Source organism: Ceratotherium simum, chromosome 12 (genome assembly GCF_057802395.1).
Source record: "Ceratotherium simum simum isolate JZ-2026a chromosome 12, ASM5780239v1, whole genome shotgun sequence".
Lineage (NCBI taxonomy): Eukaryota > Metazoa > Chordata > Mammalia > Perissodactyla > Rhinocerotidae > Ceratotherium > Ceratotherium simum.
Window position 1 is genome coordinate 31961154 of NC_141911.1, and position 19723 is coordinate 31980876.

General features: G+C 36.7%; 1 protein-coding gene across 1 annotated transcript in view; it reads left to right on the forward strand.

The window, feature by feature from the left end:
- The window catches only part of DCHS2 (dachsous cadherin-related 2), a 140699-nt gene extending 121208 nt beyond the window's left edge, over positions 1 to 19491 (forward strand). Inside the window, 4 exon segments of the mRNA XM_087437260.1 lie at positions 10432 to 10562; positions 12433 to 12719; positions 13677 to 13809; positions 15865 to 19491. Of these exon segments, the coding sequence (XP_087293386.1) occupies positions 10432 to 10562; positions 12433 to 12719; positions 13677 to 13809; positions 15865 to 18491 (3178 nt within the window). The 3' untranslated portion in view covers positions 18492 to 19491.
- Positions 19492 to 19723: the final 232 nt, after the last annotated feature.

Genomic DNA, 19723 nt, shown 5'->3' on the forward strand with positions numbered 1-19723 from the left:
GAGAAAAAGACCCAAGTGTCAATATTCTCCTAGACCAGATTACTTTCATGTTTTATGAGGAAAGGGCAGTATATTCATGTGGTTGAGCAGTGAGAGACGATTAGAATGGGGTCTGTTACTGGGTGGATTGGATTAATTAAGCTCTGAAAAACTCCCCAACTCTAAAAGTGTAAGTGTTTAATTCTTTTTGTTTAATATATTTCAAAATATTACTTCAAAAGTATTTTAAAAGTTTTTTCAAGACCTTACTCTGTACTAACTTCTAGGATTTTTTTTTCAGTAATATTTTAGTGTAATCAATTGTTACAATACTTATTGTATAAATATATTAAAACCAATTGTATAACCAATGTTAAAACCTATTCCTGCTACACTGTTTCTGTAGTAACTTTAAGTGTAAAAGCTTTTTTTTTTTTCTCTCCAAAGATGACTGCAGGTAAATCTCAGCCTAGTTGCCACCTGAGTGATTACAAATTCAGAGATTATTGAAGGTCTACCACGTTCTAGGAACTAAGCATTTCCTGATTGTAATGACTTTCTGTTACAATGTTCTTCTTACTCAATGCAGTCTAATTAGCAATTAAATCTAATTCCTTTCAGCTTTTTCCTATTTGCGTCATAGCTTCAATGTTCCCAACATTTAAATTGGTCCCAATATTTAAAAGTGCCCCTCTCCAATTGCTCATGAAGAATTTAACTCAAGGCTGGGAGAAGCAGAAACTGAGAGAAGTTGAAATCTACACACACTGTCGCAGAGAGATACAGAAACAACTACACTCACACACGCATGTGCGCGCACACACACACACAAACACACACAGAGACTATCTCCAGTATCACCATGGCAAGGAAATATTTTAAACCTGCCTCTCTAGGTTCTCCCCCTCCTCCGCCCCCTTGTGGCTTCTCTTCCTCTGTAGTGCTTTCCTCAACATTTAAGGCAATGGGAAATAACAGGATGATTTCCCCCATCCTGCTACACCCTTCCTTAATGCTTTGGAAACGATGTCATTTAGTTTTTAACTTTTCTTAACTTTTGAGGTATTGCTATTTTGTCTGATTGAGGAAAATATTTCTAATTCTAGCCTTCTTTTTTCCAGTATAAAATGAGGGGAAAAAAGATATTGTCACTTACAATTCTACTCAATCTAAATGCAATAAATAAAAATTAAATAATTTTTAGTTCTCATATTAAGCCACATATACAAAAACTCAGTGGAAAGATGATGACAAATTATAAAATAGATCTTCAGTTCTGTCTGATTGATATTTCTGAATTTTATAAGCTAACCAAGCCTGAGGCTGGGGATATAAAGACTCACAAAACAATTCTTGTTTTTAGGGAGCTTGGAAATCGAGTCCGTTATAACCCATGGCAGAAAGTATATTCATAATTGTAATAGTTGCCATTTATGGAACACTTACTTTACATGTTGAATTCTCATAATGGACTTAAGATTTACAGGATAAGGAAGTTGAAGTTCAGAGAGGTAAAGTTGTTTGCCAAGAGTACCCAGCTAGTGAATGGTAGAACTGAGATACTTGCCCGTGTGAGTGGTCGTAGCAGGGCTTCCTGTTGAACCGTGTGAATGAATCTTAAAAGTACAAACTGTGTATTTATAAAACACAAAACGGAAAAAAAAAACTTCAGAAACTTAAAATCATGATAACAAGTAAGTTCTAGCTTGCAATTGTGGAATAACACTTGTCTAGGTGTGAGCGTGCAATAATGGGATGTGAATCACTGCTTTCCACTACTTAATTTATAAGTGACATGGAGAGACGTATCACTGTTTAAGCTGGTGATTGATAACCATGTAAGCCTTAAAACCCTTTGGGACCAAGATTTTTAGTCTTTTGAGGAACTTTAAATAAAAATGAGCAACAAGGGGCTGGCTTGGTGATGTAGTGGTTAAATTTGCACACTCCACCTCATCAGCCCGGGGTTCGAGGGTTCAGATCCCAGGCGCAGATCTACACACTGCTCATCAAGCCATGTTGTGGCGGCATCCCATATACAAAAAATAGAGGAAGATTGGCACAGATGTTAGCTCAGGGACAATATTCCTCAAGCAAAAGGAGGAAGATCGGCAACAGAGGTTAGCTTAGGGCCAATGTTCCTTACCCACCCCACCCCCCTAAAAAAAATGAGCAAGTAAAAGTCATAGGCAAATAAGAGTTAATTTAAGTGTTTAAAAATTCAATTTCTATAGCATAAATATTCAAGGTCAAAGAGCAGTTATTGCCAGGAGCAATGCTAAAATCATATTCTCCATTGAATGCTCAGTATGACTGTGAGAGAAATTTTAAAAAGCAGTTGTATATACGAGGTAGGAAATGGGCTGAGATGTTAATTATCTTTTCCAAAATGCATGACTCATCAGTGGTGGGGCTGGGATTGGAACCCCAGTCTGTTGTCTTCCAGTGGAAAAGGGTATGAAAGGCATTCCAGGCAGAAAGCATGAGGAAAGGCATGGATGTGCAAAAGTGTTTGGTATGTTTGGAAGTAACAAGTGGTACAGTGCACCTGAGAAGCAGCTGAGTCTGGGGTAATACAAAAGAGGCTGGGGTACGGAGGAGTAGGATGAAAGTGGTCAAAAGGTACAAGTTTCCAGTTATAAGATAAATAAGTAAATCAGTCCTAGGATGTAATGTACAACATGATGACTATAGCTAACACTGTTGTGTGATACATAGGAAAGTAGTTAAGAGAATAAATCCTAAGAGTTCTTATCCCAAGGAAAAAAATGCCTTCTTTTTTGTGTGTGTGTCTCTATGAGGTGATGGATGTTAGCTAAAGTTATTGTGGTAATCATTTCACAATATATTTAAGTCAAGTCATTATGCTATGCGCCTTAAACTTATACAGTGCTGTATGCCAATCATATCTCAGTAAAACTGGAAAAGAACCTCGCACAATGATATGAAAAACAAAACAAAACAACAACAACAAAGACACTGATAGGTTGCAGCAAGTTTTGAAGGACTTTTTATGCCATATATAATGGAAATTGTGCTCTGTCTTGTTGAGGTGATATAGAAGCGTAGGGAATCGAGTGCATGTTCAAATCTTTATTTTTAAAAGGCAACTAGTAATGGGTGCATTGCAGGACAGAGAACCAGCACCAGGTGGACTAGTTAAGCCCAAGAGCTGTGAAAGGTATGTTATGTGGATAAAGTAGAGGCGATAGAAGGAGGGGGCATACTTACCAGTTGATTCAGATATGGAATCCATAGGAACGTGGAGGGAGATAGAAAATGCTTCTGAGATTTACATAGGAAAGGCAGGAAGAAGAATCGATTGGGATTGTGATTTTTTTCTGAGCATTTTTAGCGCCAGTGCAAGAGCAAAAGTAAAGATACATTCTCCTTAGGCAATTAAAAATAATGATCTGGAGCTCAGGAAAGGGGTCTTTATTCAAGATTTAGATTTGCGATTCATCCAGGGAAAATGTGTAAAATGGAATTACCTAGGGAGAATATGTAAAATGAGAATTTGGGGGATTATTACCACTTGAGTGCCAGGCAGAGAAATAGAAGCCAGTAAAATAGATTCAGGAAGTAGAAAGATAGGAACAGAACCCGGAAAAGATGGTTTCATGGAAACCAAGCAGAAAGGTTGCACTGCATAGAAGAAAAACGTTTCCGAATGTGTTTGGATTAGAATCTGCTAAAAGTATTCCTTATTTTAAGGAGTTTGCAAGGAATAGGCTTGTCGCAAATTATTTTCTAACAAAAAAGCTTACACACTATTATTTTTGTAGGTTAATTAATACAGAGCTGTAAAGTTAATTTAAAACTCAAGTCAACAGATTGATTTTTACTAATGAAAATATTCTACAGATTAAGTGAGCAAATACAATATCCTATAACAAATACATGTTACAAACACTACAAGTTTTGGGAGCTCAAACAACAAATACTTCATGGTTGTGAATTACTAACTTAGAGAGCTTCTGTAAACTTCAAAGAGAGGAATTGTAATTTGTGAAAGTAAGAAACATCCTATGTATAGATTGAAACTTAAATAAAATTTTTGCCTCATTTGGCGAGTGTCCCAACAGTGCTTTCTGTTCATTTTCCTCCTGTGTCACCAGAATGCAAATATTCTCCAACCTTGTATCTGTCTGCGCATAAACAAGGGCTGATGTCTTAGCTTAGTACTTTTAGTTTTCAAAACACATACGGCAGGATTGTTTCCTCTGTAGACTTTTCAGTGAATACCACTGGGACCTGGAATTTCTTTTCACTTCAAACAAGGCTGAGTAAGCATTTTGAGATTTATGATGTTTATGTCGGAACTGGAAAGAGACCAATGTCTGGTGATTAGGAAACTCTTGATATTGTTTTCCAAAGGAGAGCCACTAAAGTGATGGAAAGAAAGCAGTTTATAGTGGGTTGAGGAGTGACTAAAATAGGAAGCAGAGACAATTATGAGGGACTGCTTTTCTTTTCTAGCAATGTCAAGTTAGAAGGAAGGAATGCCAGATGGTGGGAACTGAGTGGGATTCAGGCTTGAGAGTAGGGTATGGTTTTAGGATTGGCTCGACTTGAGCATGTTTGTAGGAAGAAAGGAAGTATTTAATAGATAGATTAAAGATTTGGAGCTAAGTACATTTTCTTATTTTAAATTTTTTATTGTTATTAAAGTAATACATTTAAAAAATATCAGATAGTATCATAGAGTATCAACAGGCTTAGCTGAACTGCCTCCGCTGTCCCAGCACTAAAGCCTCCAGAGGCTGACACTTCTAATTGGTTTTCTCTGTTATTATAAACACTTAAGATATGTCTTAATTTATAATTTTAAACCTTATCTCTCAACTTCCTGTTTTAATAGATGTGGCTTAATATTTTTACCTACACATATCTAATTCTCTCTTTATATTCATATCACTGTTTTTCATTTAATCAATAATCACTGTTTACATTATATGGTTATATAAATTTTCACTTCAGAGCCAGGTCATGCTGTATGATTATATTTCCTTTCTTACCCTCCCCTTCACCCTGAGTTAATGATTATCTTTCTTTTTTGCTCACCCAATTTGCTATAAACATGTACTTAATTCCTTGTAAATTCTCCATTAGCTCTGTCTTGCCCACCCATCTTTTTCCCCGCAAATGCCTCTCATATCAAATACTCCATCAAGTCCTCTTGGTTCCTTGAAGAGCTCGTTCCTGCTGCTTTCCGCCCTCCTGATCTAGCATGAAGGATCTGGCTCTCTCAGCCTCCTGCAAAGCTGGTGTCCCATGACTTTGGTTTATTGCTTTCCCAAGTTGGGCCCCTGGCTCCCAGATCCCATGTCTTTCTCTTTCTTAGTTTTTCTCTTCCAGTAGATTTGTAGGAAAAGGTACCAGGGAAGTAAATTCTCTGAGTACTTGTATTATCTGAAAATGCCTTTATTCTATCCTCACATGTGATTTATACAATGGATAGTATAGAAGTTGAAAATTTCTTTTAGAACTTTGAAGGCATTGTTCTGTTATCTTTTACAACCCAGTTTTGCTGTTGAGAAGTCTGATGTCATTCCAATTATATGTTTGGTATAGGATTTGTTTTTTTGTTCTCTGAGGAAACTCTCAAACTGTGTTCTTCATTCATAATATTTAGAAATTTTGTGATTAAATACTTTGATGTGGGTCTTTCCTTGTGCTGAGTACTTGGTGTGCTCTTTAAATAAGGAGAAATATTTCTTTCTATTTTCTTGTGTTATTTCATTGATAATTAGCTCCCTTCTGTTTTTTGTTTTGTTTGTTTGTTTACTTTGCCATGTTCCTTTTTCCTGGATCCTGTTCAATCAAGCATTGGACTGCCTGGATTGATCCTTCATCAGTAATGTTTTATTTACTGCATTCCATTTCTTGTTTTATGTGTTGGTTGATTTTTGTTGTTTTATTTTTCTGGGAGATTTCCTTAACATTAGCCTTCTAAATTTTCTTTTTTGTTTTCTAGTTAAAAAATCAGGGGATATTATATATTTTTTTATTTCCAAAAGCTCTTCCTTGATCTTTGAGCTTTTCCACAGTGTCTTGTTCTTGTTTTATGCATGTGTTACGGAACCTCTTAATCCCAAGTTTGTGTGCCCCAGGTGCAGTAAGCCAAACACTGAGGCATCAGTGCTTCGAGATGGAGAAAGGTTTATTTGAATTGGCCAAAAGGAGAAGGCAGGAGCGTGGGTTCTCTCAAATCCACTTTAACAAGAGAAGAAAGCTGGGGGTTTTATAGAGCTAAAGAATGTGTCAAGAGGAGTCTCAGAGAAACAAAGGGGTAATCCATGTATCTTTCACTCCCAATAAGCCCCTGGGCAATCTGACTTCTGGGCGTCAATAGCAGCTGGGGGCTGGCTATCTGGTGATCCTTGAAGGTGTTCTCTTTCTTCTGTAAAACAAGCTCATAAATCCTTGTGACCCTTGAGTTACCACTCAAGTTAAACAGGAAAACGGCAAATTGACAAGATTAACTTCTTTTCATAACAAGGTCGAAAGGTAATCTTATTGAATATTTACAATAATCCTCAGATACCCAGCTTCACATGTATTACCTTCTGATAGCTCTCCAAGGACATTAATTAGAATTGTTTTTACATTTTCTTTTGTTCTTTGAAGATCTCTGTTTCCTTTGGGTTCACTTCTTCTCTTTGTGTGTTTTGCACTCTCTTTTTTCATGTTGGAGGCTTTCTGTAAGTAACCAATGATCCTTGGTTCTGAATGAGGAGATAGCAAAGTCGTGAGAATCCCTGAGTGGGCTGCCAGAGCTATTGACCAGCACACTTCACCTTCACATGAACCAGAGAGGAAACTGACTTCTTTGCAGGATGACATACAAATGACAGTGTATAGAGAGTTCTTTTTTCTTTGGGAGGGGCTTTCATTTCTGTAGGGACAGTCTCTCAATATTACTTTCCCTGAATATGAACATCATACTTTTGCCTGGGAGTGAAGAACAATGGGCAAGGGGATTTGATTGTTCTGTATTTTGAGTTTAAAATAATCTTCAAGCTGTTTTTACCTTGATATCTCACCCCACCCTTTGCCTTGTCTTGAGCCTCTCCTTGGTTACTTGGAGGCACATCTACTTCTCACTCATCCTTATCTCCCTTTGCATCATGCATTTTAATCTGTGATTTCCTCTGACCCACTTATCTGTAACCATTCCTTAATCTGCTTGCATTTTCCAGAAATTTGTAGAGACCTCTCACTCACTCCACCCACTAATATCTCCTCCCATTTTCTTTTTAGCCTTATGGACATATACCTTATTTTAATTTCTTTTACTATCATGATAGTAGGTTCTCAGAAGGAAGAAGAGATAAACCTGTATAGATATAACCAGAAGTCATAGCTCTTCTTTTCGTAGGTGTTTCTGATGTTGGCTGCTATTTTTGTTTTTCTTAGAGTTTCAGAAGGAACACTTAATTCTCGGTAGACATTTAAGACACTGCTGAGAGAGAGTTGAAAAATCCTTTACCACCATCTTCAGTATTTATTAAGACAATCAGAAAAGATCCTGCCTGTTTAAAGTCTCATTTAAAGTTTTGCATGGCAAAAGAAGCTTCCCATGCTTGGTGAAATAGGGGAAATATGCTCTGAACTAGAATGGGCCTGTTTTAAATCTGGTCAGTTTCATTTATAGTCTCTGCTGATAAACTAATCAAGGCAGCAGTTCTGGAACATGGAGCCAGCTGGACTGGCTACAACCAATAGTTTTACAAAGACTGCCAAGGAGCAATCATAGAAAACTTGAGGTCTCGCAGGAGTTATGTGTAGAATCTCAGTGGATCTGCCTTCATAATTTTTCATTTGTTCTTCACACCATTGAAAAACCTTTTACTTGTCCTTTTATTTTGAAACTGAATATTTCCCTCCATATCAAATAATCACAATTTTTTTAACCTGACATAGGCATTACATAGAACTCCTGAAGTTGTAACATTGTGAAAATAGGGTGGTTATGGTTATAGTGGAAGAATTGACAGAGCCATAGCTTTGATGTCTTGGCTGAGACTTTACTATGACAAGGGGAGGGGCAGACAGCAGGGGCAGAGAACATTATGAGTTGATTATTTTTAGTAAAATTTTTCCATATGTACCTGACTTAACGTTTATGTTAACAAAACAAACTTTCTATATGGAATTATTCGTAGGCTTCAGAAGTGTGAAATTCAAGTAGTTGTTCTACTTGATGTCCCAACTCTGATAGTGTAGAAGGCAGCCGGTGTGCTTTGGGAACAGTAGATAAGCAGAGATCATTTGCTATTAAGTGGACTTTAAACCAAGAAAGAGTTGATTCTTATTTTACATCATTTTAAAATTTAAGGTTGGAAAGATAGACACTTTTCAGGTTAGCTAACAATGGAAAAGAAAGTAGAAGTGTGTCAACTTCCAAGTCTGTTTCTTAAAAGGTAGTGTCGACAACTAGCTAAGACTGATACCACTTCTGAAATAAAGATCATCTTCTGATTGACAACTCACTTTATTACTCAGCTACCCTCCTGGAATTCACAGTGTTTGGAGGAGAGTGAAAAACTAATGATTATACATTGGGGTGTGATATATACACAGTAAGAGAGGCATGTGGAAAGTCTCGTATAGTAGTGCACAAGCTTTCCAGTCCACCAAGACCTGGGCTTGAATCCTGGCTCTGTCCTATTATACATTTATAATCTTAGACAAATCTTGAGAGAACAGCACTCAACATGTATTAAAGAAAACCAAATAAGGTAAGTCTTTAAGGAACTTATGGGAGAGGCAGACAAATAAATCATTAAGAACAAAAGGTGATCATTGCTATGGCAGAAGAATATACAGTTGGCTGTCAGTATCTGCAGGTTCTGCATCCGCAGATTCAACCCACCTCGGATGGAAAGGCCTGCAGTGGTTGCATCTGTACTGAACGTGTATGGACTTATTTTTCTTGTCATTATTCCCCAAACAATACAGTATAACAACTATTTATATGCATTTATATTGTGTTAGGTGTTATAAATAATCTAGAGATGATTTAAAGTATATGAGAGGATGTTCATAGGTTATGTGCAAATACTATACTATTTTATATAAGAGACTTGAGCATCCACAGATTTTGGTATCCGCAGGGGGTCCCGGAACAAATCCTCCACGGATATGAAAGGACAACTGTACAAGGTGCTAGGGGATAGAGAAAGGGACATCCAAATCAGCTGAGAGATCAGTGAAGCTTACCAGAGATGTGAGCTTTGAGGATGTAGAGACAGGATTCCAGGCAGAAGCCAGATCATAGAAGGTCATGTGCATGTGCTGAAGCTTGAACTACTTCTTGTAGCCATGGACAGCCAAAGAAAGTTTTTAAATAAGACAGTCAGGTTTTCAAATTAGGATTCTAGATAACAGCAATTGACTTGCAATGTGGGGGATGGATAGGAGCAGATGAGACTTGCAGTAGGGAGATTGGTGTGTAGCAAGTGCTCCAGTTGAGAAAGGATATAATGAATATCCAGAATTCCAGGTAAAGATGATGAGGGGATGAGGCTACAAAGACTGACTTGTCCTGGTTTTCCCAGGACTGTCCCAGTTTTAAAAAAAAACTGAAAGTCCCATATCCCAGGAAGCCCTTCAGTCCCTGGAGAGTAGGATGGTTGATGGGTCTATCTGAGGCTCTGAAGGTAGGGGTGAAATGGATGGAACACTTGATCCAAGCAATATTCAGGAGGTAAAACCTATAAGACTCATAATTAGTTGGATGTTGGAAGAGTGGTGACAGAAAGGGAGAAGTCGAAGACACTAATAAGGCTTCTAACTTGGTTGCAGGAGAAGCTAGTTGTATTATCATCCAAGAGAGGTTGAATTACTGCATGTAAATTCTTCCAGATCATGGACTTTTACCTCTACTCTATAGTCCTAGCCAATCATGCATCTTTCATACATGTATTAATCACGACAGTGTCCTCTCTTAATTCTACAATTTTGATTGATTTGCAATTTGGATCTGAAAAAAATATCAATACAAAGCAATCTTTTAGTGGCTCTGTCTTTTCTTGGTGCATTAAAATGGAAATATGTAGCAATATCCAGGCCATGTGTGGCACAAGGTGGAGGCCATCTACTTATCCAAAGAATAGATATTGGTATTTGTACTTTTCAAGTTGTTTTTAGTGGGAAAGGAGTGAATTTTACAGTCTGTTTTCCGGGAATGGCCCATTTGTTTTAAGGGCCTCATGATGCCTGGTGGCTTGCTGGATTTGATTCTCTAAATGTGTCAAAAATAAATAAATTTCAGGTTACCATTCTTATGAAATAAATTTTAAATGATGCCATTTAGAAAATCCAGGGGGAGAAATAAAAGTAGCTAGTCAGCTCATTTTTAAATTTTCAACTGGATATTTGATATTTATGTTGTTTTTCTTATTCTCTGGATGATGGATAACATTCCTTGATTCTTTTCCAAACCAGCTTGATTGTGCAAGCCACAGATAAAGGGATGCCCAGACTTTCTGGTACAAGTGTGATCAAGATACAGGTGACTGATATAAATGACAATGCCCCGGCTTTTCTCCCCTCTGAAGCAGTGGAAATTGCAGAAAGTAAGTGTGGTGAATTGAAATAGTGGTTTTGATTAACTTGTATAGTGTCATCTACCATTTTTTCAGCCAGGTGCTGTATTAAATATGAGTACTAATCCTCAACAACCATACAACATAGATAGATTTTTTATCTTCATTTTACAGAATAGAAAACAGATGGTCAAAAGTTAAATATCGAATGTCAAAGATGTTAAATGTTAAAGTTGGGATTTGCATTCAGATCAGCAGGCCAATTTCCCATGTTCAAACCACAATTCCACATAGCTTCTTTTTGTGTACAGACATTTCTTAAAACTGAAATCTACTCTATGAAAAAGTATCTTTTGTTGACTGTGATGATCATCCTGAAGCTCCTCTGAGAAGAGGCAATGTTCTTAGACTAACTTTGTCAGTCTTTGCAGTATACTAATGACAAGTAATAAGTGAAGGGAATTGGATGTTTGTCACACAAAGTCATCATTTTTCTCTAGTGTTAACTAAACTCCAACATTTGCAGAAAAATTTTACCGCATTAATGATAGAGGTTGATAATATAAAATTTTACGTGATATGCTGATAAATTTTAGCTGTTTGGGTCTCTGGGTTATACAATGATTCCATAGTCTATAGTCCCAAAGTTGACTGTGGTCTATGGCTGTACTGGTAAAACCCAACCAATTCTTTATAATTGAAGTTGCAAATATTGGTGCCCCCTCACTTACCTCTCTCCTTTCACTCTTAATACCCAACTCATTCCTAAATGTTTCTCACTTTTTGTTATGTTTACTTTCCAAACAACTTAAAACCATCACTGCTCACAGAGAGATATATTCCAGAAACTTCTGCATATAGGGATATCTACAAATATTCTAAATATTATGAAATATTCTACCAATAAAAAATTGTCCAGTTTTGCCTCTCACCTATTTGATATATTTTCATTTGCTTTTACTGAAGGTACTCTTCTAAAGCACATGGATTAACATCAAAATGCAGCAATGCACCAAGTATAAATATATCACAAGAACAAACTGCATAAATCAAAACATGCTGATGGGGTGAAGTGTGGTTGGTGCACATCAAGAATGTTCAAGCTTGAAATATGAAAATTATGAGTCTCGTATACAGTGGAACTATTCTGAAGATCTTGGCATCTTCTTTCTACCTGTACATACCTATCAGCTTAAAACCAAAGTCCCTTTCATGGCAGTTTAGGCTAGAGAACACATATAGTGTGTGAGATACTTAGCATGTCATCTACTTTTGTGATTTTTTTTGGTGAATAATATTAGAGATTTGCTTTCATCGCAGTATGATGTATACTTTCTTTAGTCTTGATAATTTTGTGAGTCAGATGTAAAGAGAAGGCAGCAGTATATGTGCCACTCCAAAAGAAATAATTTTACAAAAATAAGTACAAGGAACTAATTATCTATTTCTAATTTCAGTATCCAAGCATTTTCATTTAAATTTTGCCTACTTTTCCCAATTTTGTGTTTTGTATTAACATTTTGAGTAGTAAACCTTCTTCCCACTCACATCCCCCATGAATATATGATTTTGATACAGAAACCTTATAGTACAAATAAATGGCATAGAATGTTTCTTAGTCCTGGAATTCTGTTGTAAGCATATGATGAAAAGTGTAATAAAAAAATTGAATATATCTACCTCCTCGATTCCCTACTCAATGGTAAATTTTCACTTTTATTGGGCTCGTAAATTCTTCAGAGTTTTTGTTCAGTTCATAACGGGCTTTGTATGAGAAACCATGCCAAGAAACAGCAAATCATGTTGGACTTACATAAAAATGCTTGGATTGAACTATTAAAGAAAAGTATTTCAAAGGATGAATTTTAATGGAGACTGACATCGATCATGACTATTTCAGATTCTTTGCCTGGTGTACTTGTGACTCAGATATCAGTTCATGACGAGGATTTGAATCCAGCTTTCATCTTCAGTTTTGCCAAAGAGAGTAATCCTGGAACCAAGTTCGCTATTGATCAGACCACTGGAACAGTGGTGCTAGTGAAAACATTGGATTTTGAAGAAGCCACTGAATATGAGCTGCTCATCCAAATTTCTGATTTGGTGCACCACACAGAGGGAGCACTCGTTGTCCATGTGTTGGACGTCAATGATAACCCACCAGTATTTTCTCAAGATTTTTACCAGGTAAAGAGCTTAAAGAGATGCTGAAACCACATCCAAAACTAGAAAGAACAGAGAATAATGTAAGCCTACCATTGTTGAAAGACTAATTTAGGCAGACAGTATTCACTGTTTTTGTGCCTAAGTTGATGCTGAGGATTTTATATTTAATATCATGGAGGATAGAAGTACATATGGAATTGAATATCTCATTCAATTCAGTTTCTTAAGTATGTATCATATGTCATCATAGGAAAGTATGTCATCATTTTTCTAGTTTTAGGGATCTAGTTTTAGGATCCAGTTGTTCATAACAATTGGAACTTGCCTAATATTTACAAATTGCCACAGATAAGACAATAAGATAGTTTGGGTTATCTCCAGTTAATTTGGGAAAATTTTTTCTTTCCTAGGCGTATTTTTGGAATATACTGATTAACATTTTGCAGAAACAAATCATGAACAAAACTGTAAAGTGAAAATTTTAGTTTTTAGAGCATAGTATCTGTTTATAGAAGAAGGACAATGATAGCATTCAACTCAGTAATTGGAAATGGGCTCCAGGACTCTTGAATGTAGCAAATGCAAGGTTTATGAGTCAACATAGGACTAACTCAAGCAATGATCTTCTGCTAAGGCTTGCTAAATTACACAATGTACATAATTATACAATGTACAATGTAACAATATATTAGTGAATGTATTAGCTATCCTCTTCCACACAGAAATAATTTAGAAGGAAATTTTTTCCATAGTAAAAATAAAAACTGAAGGAAATTAAAAAAAAATTTTTTTTTTCTGAATTCTGGGACTAACACAATCTTCTTAATATGTCAACTCTATAAATTAATCTGCCTAATAAAGTCAAGTTTTCTGTGTATTTCCATGAACAAAATGAATAAAATGATCTCACATTCTGGCCCTGATGGTGAAAATATCTATAGCCTTTAAGCACGATGTCCATTTCTCTTTGTCCCTCAGGTCACCATCCCTGAATCTGTGTCATTGGGGCACTCTGTGCTGACTGTGGCAGCCACAGACTTAGAAAGCAATCAGAACATTTCTTACAGAATCCTTTCCTCTTCTAAGGAATTTTCAATTGATCCTGTGAATGGTGAGTGATTTATAGTGGCTTTCGTGTTCATAGGTTTGAGTTACAGGATGGAAACCTGAAATAATCCTTCCTAAACGCTCCTAAAATAGCCCTCCACCCCTACCCCCTGGTATTATAGACAGCACCTTCTTATTTCTCTTCACATCAAATGCCATGGTAGCAAATCCCAGTGTTATTTCTCTTCCCCAACATCTCAATGGCTGGAAAGCAAAAGGAATTTATTAAATTCTGGCAAATGCACAGAAGTTCAGAGACCCCAATATAGTAAACACCCAGTTCATCAGTCCAACCAAGTGCATTTCAGGTAGTCATCCTAGGCCTCAAAGAATCAAAATCAAGTCAAAAGGATTAATTTAGTACTGAAGACTTCATGTTACTAGAGTTTGGAAACTTTGTTTTCTAAGCCAAGTACAAAAAGTTCAGTAATAACATCATATATTCAATAAGTACAAAAAAAAAATTGAAAACGGAAAATTATTCAAGCATCTCTACTAAGTAAAAACCATTGTGGTGTTCTGGTTTCTTTGATGCCTTCCAAAGCTCTTTGTGTTTTTATCAGAGAGCAAGACATTTGTGGTTGGGAAATGCATTCAGTCAAGTGATTTCAGATTAGAATAGTTAAGCACTGTATAGAGAAAGTTTTACGATGAGTAAACTTTAAAAGTTAAATTCAATAAAGATGAATAATTAGCAATGCACTTTCCCTAGCAGGGCTCAGTCTAGAAAAGAACAGGACTGGGGACACATTACAGTGTGTTTTCCCCATCTCCACCCATCAGGGCATCATTTCACGAGTGAGAGCTGATGTAAAAATTAACCTCAGGATGATGGATGTTAACTAGACTTATTGTGTGTTAACTAGACTTATCATGGTGATCATTTTGCAGTATATACATATATCAAATTATTAAGTTGTACACCTGAAACTAATATAATGTTATATATCAATTATATCTCAATTAAAAAATTTAACCTCAGCATTATCTGAAAGGAGAATTTAGTCACAAAATACCCATATGAGGCCCACGAAATGTTGTAACATGGAGAGAAGTAGGTGATGTTGCCACACAACCAATGGATGAATGGCTACATTCAAATATGTATGATATAAACATGTCAGGAATTTGGTTCTCCTTTTCTTCTCTCAGTCTCTTTTTTTTTTGCCTCAGACAGTGGCAACTGCTGCCCTGGCCACAGCACATCACGGCGTGCGAGGTGTTCCCTCTGCGCTCTCAATCCTAGCAACACTTTTGCTTGACATGTGTTATCAACAAATTTACAATGAGATATTGATTAGAATGTTTTTAAAATATTAGATGTTAACAGGTCAATTAGTTCATGATGGGACTCTAACTGAAGTGTGGCATTTAAATGACAACATTTTGTATTCTTTTTTAGTGACCATACTTAAAACACATTTATCCTAGAAAAATATAGTTACATACATACTTATAAAAATACAAATTTCTATATTTAAAATGACAAAATTTATTAAATATTTCATCAGTAAGCGCAAAATCCACTTGCTGAATTAACCAAGAGCTTTAGGAAAGACATCTGTATAATTAAGCAATAGTTGTAACTCTGCATTATCATATTTACTATCTTCATTTGACTAGAGTGAGTGCCAACCAGTATTTCCAGAATAAATATCTTTATGCTAAAATGTCTCTATACATGTGTCTGTGGGTAGTAGAATGGGGTATAAATTTTTCAAATAAGAATACATTTTCCTTTAAAAAATAAGTAATGGAACAACTTACTCTATAAAAATAAAATTAAGAGAAATTTGTGGCAAAGTCATCTTCAGGCAGCATGCACGTTTAGTAGAGTGAATGTCGTGAATATTATTTCTGGATCTTAAGTGTCACAAAAGTATAAATATAATAATATAAATATAAATAACTATAATAATTTTCTGGTTGGAGTTACTCTCGGTTGTAACTTAAATCTAACAACTAAACATATTAGTAAATATTTGATAAATATTTGCTAACTAAATGGATCATGAAAATTTAATTTCACAACATTGAAATGCTATGTCTTGTTTTTCAGGCACAATATTTACTATCAATCCTTTATTACTTCTGGATAAAAAATCAACAATTCAATTGCTTGTTGAAGCCAGTGATGGTGGAATTCCTGACCTGAGGGCTCTTACCTTAGTGGAGATAGAAATACAAGATATGAACAATTATGCCCCTGAGTTTGCAGTAGAATATTATAATCTTAGCTTGAGTGAAGATGCTCTAATTGGAGGGACGCTTGTCACATTTTCGACCATTGACCATGACTGGACCCGTGAAAACACATACGTTGAATATTCCATCATCAGTGGTAATTCACAGAACAATTTCCACTTGGAAACTAGTTTCATTCATTCAGAATATCCTTATAAGCAAGTTGGTTATCTGGTGTTGGTTCACAATCTGGACAGAGAAGCAACTGCCAGTCATAAGCTTGTCATTCTGGCATCTGACCATGGCTGCCCTCCATTGAGTTCCACAGCCATTGTATCAATAGAAGTGCTTGATGTCAATGATAATCCACCTAAATTCAACAGTCTGAAATATCATGCCCATGTCAAGGAAAGTACCCCTCTAGGGAGTCACATCACTGTGGTCTCAGCAAATGACCATGACGTGGGTTCTCATGCAGAAATCATCTACCGTATAATCTCTGGAAATGAGAAGGGGCATTTTCACTTGGAAGAAAAAACTGGAGTTCTTTATTTGATTAAACCTCTGGATTATGAAGAAACGATAAAATTCACTTTAACTGTCCAAGCTTCAGATGAAGAAAAGAAACATTTTTCTTTTGCAGTTGTGTTTGTCAATGTCCTAGATGATAATGACCATGCACCCCAGTTTATGTTCCCCAGCTTGAACTGTGTTGTTCCTGAAAATCTGCCTGTTTTCTCCACCATCTGTTCTGTAAATGCTTTGGATTTTGATGCAGGTCCTTATGGAGAATTGACCTATTCTATTTTATCACCCTGTTCTGTCACCCATGGGATGCCTCATGACCATGATGCCTTCCTCATTGACCCTTTAACAGGGGATATTTATGCTAAGCAAGTCCTTGACTATGAAAATGACAATAAATACTGCTTCACAGTTCAGGCAAAAGACAAAGGTGACTCAACAGCCTCCTTAATGGTTTGGGTGGATATTGAAGGGGTAGATGAGTTTGAACCCATTTTCACTCAAGATCAATATTTTTTCAACCTCCCAGAAAAGAATAACCTAAGACAGTTGATTGGTAGAGTGGAAGCATCAGATACAGACGCTGGTATCGATGGAGTTATTCTTTACTCCCTTGAAACTCCATCTCCTTTCTTTTCAGTAAATATAACTAATGGAAATATTTATTTGACTAGAGCCCTTCCCCTAATAAAAAGTCAAGTCAGCAAAGAAGACACCATTGAAATGAAAATAATCGCTCGTAGCCCCAAACCAGACTCCAAGGTCACATTTTGTACCGTTTTTGTGAATGTGTCTTCTTCCTCAGAAGGAAAACACTCATCAGTATCAGCCAGCAGTTTTTCAATCAGCCTCGCAGTCTCCTTTTTAGTGTTTCTGTTACTCATCTTCATTCTAATTGTACTGATTTTAAGACATAAACAAAAAGACACAATAAATAATTATGAAGAAAAGAAAGCCTCGTCATCCTTAGATATCAATTTGAGACTGACGGGGGATGCCAGCATGCTCAAGCCCTTCCAGAAAACTAATGAGTGCAGTAATGAGGTGATGCCCATGGCCTCCATGCCTGAATGGTTGAGTTTAATGAGTCTTATGGAGAAGGACATTGTAAATCTGTACAGGCACTCAAACTCCAGTGGCCACTGTTCAGTGGAAGGAGAAACTGCAGAAGATAAGGAAATCCAGAGGATAAATGAGCACCCTTACAGAAAGGAGTCTGGCTCAGCTCTGAGTGATCGCGAGTCCAGGGTGCCAGACTCTGGAATCCCGAGGGACTCGGACCAGCTCTCCTGCTTGTCTGGGGAAACTGATGTGGTGGTCACTGCCGAAACAGCAGAAACCAGCCATACATTTGAAGAAGGAGATCGAGGAGAAGGCTCTGGCACAACCTATGTTCAAAATAATGTGTTATCCCAGACACTAAAGAAGAGAGAGGTAAAAGAGGGCATCCTGGCTGATGTCAGAAAAGAGTCCATCTTTATTTCAGGTGCTCAGGAAGCAAGATGTGCAGCTCTTTCGACCCAGAGAACCTCTGATCATGATGTGAGAGGCAACTATCACTGGGATTATCTCCTCAGTTGGGAACCCAAGTTCCAACCCCTTGCCTCAGTATTTAATGATATTGCAAAACTAAAGGACGAGCACTTACATATGCCTGGCATTCCCAAAGAGAAGAAAACTTTTGTTTTCCCACCACCTTTGATTACAGCAGTAGCCCATCCTGGGATTAAAGCAGTTCCACCAAGAAAGCCAGCCATAACCCCGGGACAAGTACTTCAGAAATACCCACACTGCCCCCTTCTCTACCATCTCAATTCTCTGCCAGAAGCCATGACTCCCAGTTTTTCTCCATCTCTTTTCTTACTGACCACACAGACCCCTGCCATGACTCCACTGTTGTCAGATGGAGAATTATTAGGAACACATCCAAGTGGTACGTGCCATGAACTCAAAGCAGAAGATGAAGTTCAAATATAGAATGACTGTGATGTCAGCCCCTGCTCACCATTGGTCATGAATGATTGAACAAAACATTCTTACGCAAGCTTCTCGAGATCGGCTTCATCTTATCTACGAGTGAGTGATATAATTTCATCAGGATTTTTAGAACTTCATCATTTAAGTTTCTCAAATTTCTTCCAGCCTTAATGAGAAGTTGCCCCCTCTTTTAACCTTTATGTTTTGCTCTCAGGACTCAACTTTGTCTGTATTAAGTAACACATATTCCGAGATACCCAGTTTTCTGTATGATTAGATTTCCAAAGGACACAATGAACTTGACTGACGACCAACATGTTTATATGAAAATAAATGGAAATAAAGTGTGGTGCACTCTGGTCAATCACTACTGATTGCACTGCTATATCTAAAACAAATTAGTGAAGATTGAGTCAAGAAGGAGTATATGACAGAAGGTAACACAGAGAGGAAATTTGGAAGGATAAACTTAAGTTTTAAAGTAAAGCGATTTTCTGTAGATCTGATGTATTTAGATATGCATTTCTCCACTTTCCCCAAATGCCACACTGTGGAGTTTAGCCATAATGTGAATTTTAATGTGGTGTCTTTTGGAAATCTAATGAGAAATTAAGAATGAAACTTGTCATAACTCCATGCCAAATAAGAAAATTATTCCTAATTAAATGACCCAGAAATGCATGTTCTTGATAGAGGGCCAGGATCAGTAAAAGCAATAAGTGTGTGGTTGGCTGCCACCTAAGACGTGTTTCCTTGGCCTTCTTTACAAATAGAAGGATGATTCTTTTTTTCAATGCTCTGTCTTGTAACATGGTATGGGTACAGACATTAAACTTTGAAGATTAATTTGTAGATGTTTCTTCATTTTCTTTTATTCTAGATGCAGTAACTTTTGGTAAGAAATAATTTATCCACTTAATGTCAGTTTTAAAAGTTTGAGTAGATAAAATTATGTTATTAGCTAATAATAAATTTCATAGAGTAATTTAGCAATATATTTTTAAATGAAGATTTTTTTATATAAATATTTCTATTATAAAAGCTAAGAACAGATGTCAGGAGTCTTTCTTCCATTTGTTCATGTTCGTGTTTAGTTTTGACTGTCATTAGATGGAGCAGTTTGGCAACATGGTTAAAATAATTCTGTTTTGTGCAGCTACTGTTTCAGAAATATAGTGGTGTTGTGTGGTACTCACCTGTAATGCTATGGCCTTCTCTCTGGTGAGCCTGAG